The sequence below is a fragment of the Miniopterus natalensis genome, chromosome 7 (assembly GCF_054644295.1).
Source record: "Miniopterus natalensis isolate mMinNat1 chromosome 7, mMinNat1.hap1, whole genome shotgun sequence".
Classification (NCBI taxonomy): domain Eukaryota; kingdom Metazoa; phylum Chordata; class Mammalia; order Chiroptera; family Miniopteridae; genus Miniopterus; species Miniopterus natalensis.
Genome location: NC_142087.1, coordinates 25,126,335 through 25,132,334, shown reverse-complemented (window position 1 = coordinate 25,132,334; position 6,000 = coordinate 25,126,335). Strand labels below are relative to the sequence as shown.

Here is a 6,000-nt window from a genome sequence, read left to right as displayed (position 1 = left end):
GCAACCAATTGTCTTCCTTCCTTTCCTTGGGGAAACCACCGCAAGACCAGCTTTGCAAAATAACTGAGAGAGCAGACAGGGCCCTGCAGACACGCGTGGGTGCTAAGCCATGACCCCGGGGCGACGTGGGGGGAGAAAAGACAGGAATGATAGAAGGGCCTGAAAGATGCGTTAATGTGGGGCACCCCAGCCGGGTAAAGAAAAGTTCTTTTTTTCCTTCTTTGTAAACAGAACAAAATGCAGCCGAGAAACTGGAGCAAAGGAGCCCTGTCCTCGCGTGGGACGAGCCTGTCCCCCCCCCGCCCCCCCTCCGCAGCACTGTCTCCCACGCTGCCCAGGGCCGGGAGGCTGGATGCGGAGACCGCAGTTCCTTCTGTTTCTTTGTTCCTTTGCTGCATCTTGTGCCCCTGCCGAAGACAAGGAGGAACCATTTGTTAGATTAAAGATAAGCCGTCTTCAGAGGCTTAGCAAGGAATATCTTAAAAAAAAAAAAAAAAAAAAAAAAATGCTCACCCCAGGTTGTGTTCTTATTGATTTTAGAGAAAGAGGGAGAGAGAGAAACATTGATGTGAGAGAGAAACATCCATGGGTTGCCTCCCGCACGCACGCTGTCTGGGGGATTAAACTGCAGCCCAGGTGTGTGCCCTGACCAGGAATCAAACCCGCAACCTTTGGGTGCATGGGACTCTGTTCCAAGCAACTGAGCCACCCGGCCAGGGCAGGACTATCATTTTAATCTAGTTGTTGTCCCTAATCTAAATGGAGGGATACTTCCAAGACCCCCAGTGGATGCCTGAAACCCCAGATAGTAACCCAACCCTATATATACTATGTTTTTTCCTATACATGCATATCTGTGATAAAGTTTAATTTATGAACTAGGCATAGTAAGAAGTAACAACAATTACTAATATAAAATAGAATAATTATAGCAATATACTGTAATAAAAATTACGTGGATGTGGTCTCTCTCAAAGTATCTGGAATTTCCATTTAACGTTTTCAGACCACAATTGACAGCAAATAACTGAAACCATGAAAAGCAGAACTGTGGTTAAGTGGGACCACTGTACAGCCATTTAAATGTTTCCCACCCCTCAGACAGGCCTAGAAATGTCTTATTGGACTATCAAAGAACTTTGGGTATCTAAGATGTAATTGTCAGCACACGCTATCTTTAAAAAGCATATTAATCACTGTTTAATAAATTCACGCCCATCGACCGCTTGCTTGGGCTCGTGGGGATGATTAACCCCAGGGCACATGTGGGAGGCAACCAATCCATGTGTATGTCTCTCCCTCTCTCTCCCTCTCTCCCTCCCTCCCCTTCCACTCTCTCTAAAAATCAATGGAAAAAATATCCTCAGGTGAAGATTAACAAAAACAAACAAAAAATATTGTGAACTCATCTTCAGATACTTTTTCTTCTGTGGGAATTCCACGTGATGGTTTCACGTTTCCATCTGCTTCCTGCGCCAGGGATAAGACTGATCTATAATCAACTACAAATTAATTTCTGCGTATGTTACTGTAGGACTTTGGATGGCATGAATTTGTTTCAAGCTCATGGTGCATCTGTGTTTTCTACTTTCTAGGGGAGCCTTTTTCTGTCTCCATGCTGCACCCTGTCTCCTTGTTCATTTCTTGAGCTGAGAGTCCCAGATGTATGTTTGTAGACGTATCAGCTCCAGCTTCCTACCCTGAGTGGCTCAAGGTCCCAGGTGGCCATTAGAACCCAGTCCCCAGCCGTGGGGCCTATTTCTGCATCAGCAACTGGTCTGTAGCCCTGAGGGTTGAGTATCTCTAGCTCACCAGATTATTGTTTTGACTTCCACATTCCCCTTTACCCCTGGCACCAGTGGGTACAAAGGGGCCACCTGCTAACCTCACTAGCTCGGGGGGGCCTGCTTGGCAGCCTTGCAAACTCAGACACCTAAAGTAACCACAAAGGATGCTCTGAAATTTTTTTAAATTAAAATGCAGTTTATGCTGGGTAGTCATGTCCTAGGTGGGTCTCTTCCCTGACAAAGGTCAATCTTTACCTTAACTGAACCTGTCTATTGTCTTTTTGCATCTACGATAATGTATCGTTGGAAAGCCAAAGTAATTTTCCTTTTTCCAGGCCCCTCAAACACAGGCACCGCTCTGCGGAGACCACAGATCCCCTCACTGTCGTTGAGTTAATTGTTGACTGTTAGTTACCCTGCACCCACCTAAATAAAAGAAGTGTGTGCCCATTATTTTACTTTTTATCCAATCCTAGAGGTCCCCCTGCCCTGTCCCCCCTAGTGGATTTCAAGTAACCCACTTATGTCTCCCCCTTTCATTATAATGCATAAAACAAGGTGCAAAACTGCCATCCTCTGAAGTATTATCTCAATCCATTGAGATTCTGCTTCCCGGCATTTGTCGCCAGTTTGGTTCAAATACACTCACAAAAATTCCTCACAGGTTTGCATGTTTCTTACGTTAACACACCTTTGTTTTTATGTCAGTTGAGCTTTGTACTTTAAAATATGTTTGTTATAGTTTATCTCTCATTTATAAGCACCTGTGTGGGAAGAGTCCTGCATTACTCCCACTGTTTCGGTTACCTGTGGCTACGTTACAAACAATTCCAAAACTTAGTGGCTATAAAGAACAATTATTTATTATTTCTCATGATTCCAGAATTTGGCCTGGCCTCAGCTGGGAAGTTCATCTGCTCTGGGTGGTATCTACTAGGGCCAGAACATCTTCAAAGAAGGCCTCCGAGTTTCTCTCTGTGTGGGCTTTGTCATTCTATAAAAGAGCCTGAGCTTCACACAAGGTGGCCGGATTCCAGGAGCAAGCATTCTGAGTGAGCAAAAATGGAAGTTACAAGGCCTCTTAAGGCCCAAACTGGCAGCCACACACCCCTCCGCCCGCCACATTTCTCCGTAGTTCTTTAGTTCCATAACCATCCTTACATGCCCTCAAATACTTATTAAAAATTATTTTTACCTTTGCAGAGTGTTCTACTTATTCATTATTCCATTCCCTTATTGTTGTGAATGCTAGTCCTAATTTTTCACAATTATAAATTATACAGCACAAAACATTTCTGTATTATGTCTTCGATTTTTATAATTCTAAATCAATTTCACTGTAGTTCTTTCATTTCCTTGAAGGTATGATACACAGAACTGAAGCTTAGGTTCTTTTCTCCTGTTAAACTACCAGGGAACCTCTATAAACACAACTGAATAAATATTTCTATAGCAATCAGTGGAGTTCCTCAGGTCAGACCGTTCTCTGTGACGACTGTGTTAAAAACTCACTATTGTTTGAGGAGCGATGTGGTGTCATCAAAGAATTTGTACTGGGAGTGTGTAAACTTCCATCCATCAGCAGTGACCCTGGGTAAGCCACTTCTCTTCCTGGAATTGAGTTTCCTTAAACTAATTTTGACCTTTAAGTTTTGACAATTTACTCATTTGGATAAAGGTATAAATTGGTGTTTATGGTCAAGGAAAATATTTTGACATCTACCACAGAAAACAGATTTGCCCTGGTACTCTATCTGGAAAATGATCACACAGGAAAACAAGAGTGTCTGTTAGAAAAAAAACCTAGACAAGAAGTCACAGTTGGTTGCCAGCTAAAGGGCAAAAGGTAAGGCGACGCTGAAGAGCTTGTATTTAAAATGTTCAGGTTTAGTCTCGCTTCATTACTTTTTAATGGAAACTTCTCTACCATATCATTTTTGCAGTTTAGCAGGATATTTAAAATCCATGAGTGAGGTGAACAATAACAATAGAAGAAATGTCTTTAGGTCATGTTTGCATGTGTTTATCATTTTTAGCAGTCCTATGCTATACGTGCATTATGCAAACGCTCTTATATTTAGTTTTAAATCATGTTCAAGATCGTGATGGGAAGGACGGATGCGTGTGTATTTTCACACCTTCTCCAGCGCTACCCTGCTGTGATGCAGGAGCTCGAGAGTCACCTGCAGCATGGCTTCCGGGGGTACAGAGACCCACTGAGAAGATACGGGGGGGGGGGGGGGAGGGGGGAGGGGGGCAGGGATGTCCTGGAGGCAACAGTGTCAACACATTTGTGTGTTACACCAGACAACCCACAATTCATTTATTCCATAGGTTTTTTGTTTTCTTCTCTCTCTTTTTTCTTCTTTTTTTACAGCTAAGCATTTTAAGCTAGGAATTGGAAGAGCAGGCCTGACTTCGTTCCTCTAATTCTGCTCACCAGCCCTCAAGACATGGAAAAAGGTTACAGACCACTCATCATTCCAGATCTGCGTCAGTCTCTGCTGAGAGATTTAGTGTGTTGGTCTGGAAAAACTCCTAAATGTGGTCTGGCCCAGGCTTTTATTTTCCTTGGGAGTTCCCGGAGGCTCATTCAACTCAACAAGCCTCTGTGCAGACACACGGGTCCACGGGTAGTGGTGCAAGAGGTTAGGATGTAAGACGGGCTTCTTTCTGCCCAAACACACTCAAGGGCCCTTCCACATTCTCCAGGGCAAAGATTTAATTGTTATGCTTTAAAAAGACATACTGAAACAACTCAGCAGGTAAACTCTGGAAAAGCAATGCTTCAGAATCAGCTCGGGGCTGCTGAAATAATTTAATCGTTCCAGGAGGCCAGGGGTGAGATGGATGGAAAACCGCTTTTTCTTGCTGTCGAAGCTCAGACAACCAGAACACTGCATGATTTGGATATGCTGTGGCTTTTCTTTTCCTTCTAAAGATGGCAAGTTTCTACGGTGATCTTTGCTCCTTACACTGTATCATTTGGTATAAAGATTTTTAAAGTTTAGCCTGATCCATGCTGCGGGACTTGGTAGAGTCCAGCGAAATCCAATATGCCATTTACAAACAGTTCCTCTGACTGGCTGAATCAATTCGAAATCCCACCACAGGGCGACTTACCTATTAGTTAATCTTCTTGCTGACTCTCTGTTGGGTCATTCACACTGTCGACCTGACTACTCATTTCAACTGTAACCAGAAAGGGAAATAAAAAGGTTAAATATTTATCAAAACCAAATCTCTTAAACATTAAAATGGTCTATGAGTTGATACTTTTCTGATTTCCTATCTTAATACCTTTTTTCGGTTCATTTCATTCATTTATGATTTTGGGATCACTCTTGTGGATTTTTACTGGAGAGAAATGGGGAAGGCAGAATTGCCTTTTTACTGAATTGTAGAGGCTAAGTTGTCATTTCATACTGGATTTTTTGGGTTGATATTTTCGGTATAGTTATTACCCTCCTTAGGTAAATTCAAAGGCCTCAATAGATATATAAGAAAATAAAGTAAAAGAGATCATTGACCTGCAGAGAGGTAAGCAGCTCCCTCGGAAAGGGCTATGACAATAAGCCTCTTTGTTTTACCATGTTTTCAATTTTGAAATTCAAAACAGACCTTATAAAACTTGCCACTGGGTGCACCAATGGGCTCTATGAAATGGAAAAGCAAAGCACTTAACCAGATCTCGAAGCAATGATAAAACAAAGCCTGTGCTTTTACTTTACTCTGTATTGTTCTAGGTGAGCATCTGCATACAAATAGAATGTATAATTGCTACCACTGTCCAGAAGTAGCCAAGAGCAGGCATAGCAATCACTCTGGAAATTTTCAAGGGTCATTGCTTTAATTAGGTTGATATTTTTAAAGCATCAAAGCCCGTATTCTAACCTGAGAAACAATATACAAATGGACAATGGCTAGACCATACTTAACAATAGAATTAAAACCTCTGCAACAATGAGCTCAGAATGGTCAGTGACTGCCAGGTTCCCTATATTTGCCTCAACCAAGAAAAACAAAGTATGTCCCCACGCAGATCACCTAAGATGTCCCCCTTCTACTTAGCCCAAGTCTCTCTTCCCCATGCCAAGCACTTCAATGAGAGGGTGCTTTGAGCCTTCCCTTTTGTGAACTATAAAAGTTTCCCATTTTCCTGCCTGCCTTTGAGTTGTCCAAACACAAATGATAATGGTGACACTTTTGTGAG

At 42.5% G+C, this 6,000-nt stretch overlaps 1 protein-coding gene across 1 annotated transcript in view; it reads right to left on the bottom strand.

Annotated features, from left to right (window-relative positions):
- Window positions 1–318: 318 nt before the first annotated feature.
- LOC107536346 (mono-ADP ribosylhydrolase 2) overlaps window positions 319–6,000 on the bottom strand; it is an 83,905-nt gene continuing 78,223 nt past the window's right edge. Inside the window, exons 10-11 of the mRNA XM_087819298.1 lie at window positions 4,911–4,979; window positions 319–407 (exon numbers count right to left, since the gene is read on the bottom strand). Coding sequence (XP_087675424.1) covers window positions 4,918–4,979 — 62 coding nt within the window. The 3' untranslated portion in view covers window positions 319–407; window positions 4,911–4,917. The remainder of the gene's footprint in view (window positions 408–4,910; window positions 4,980–6,000) is intronic.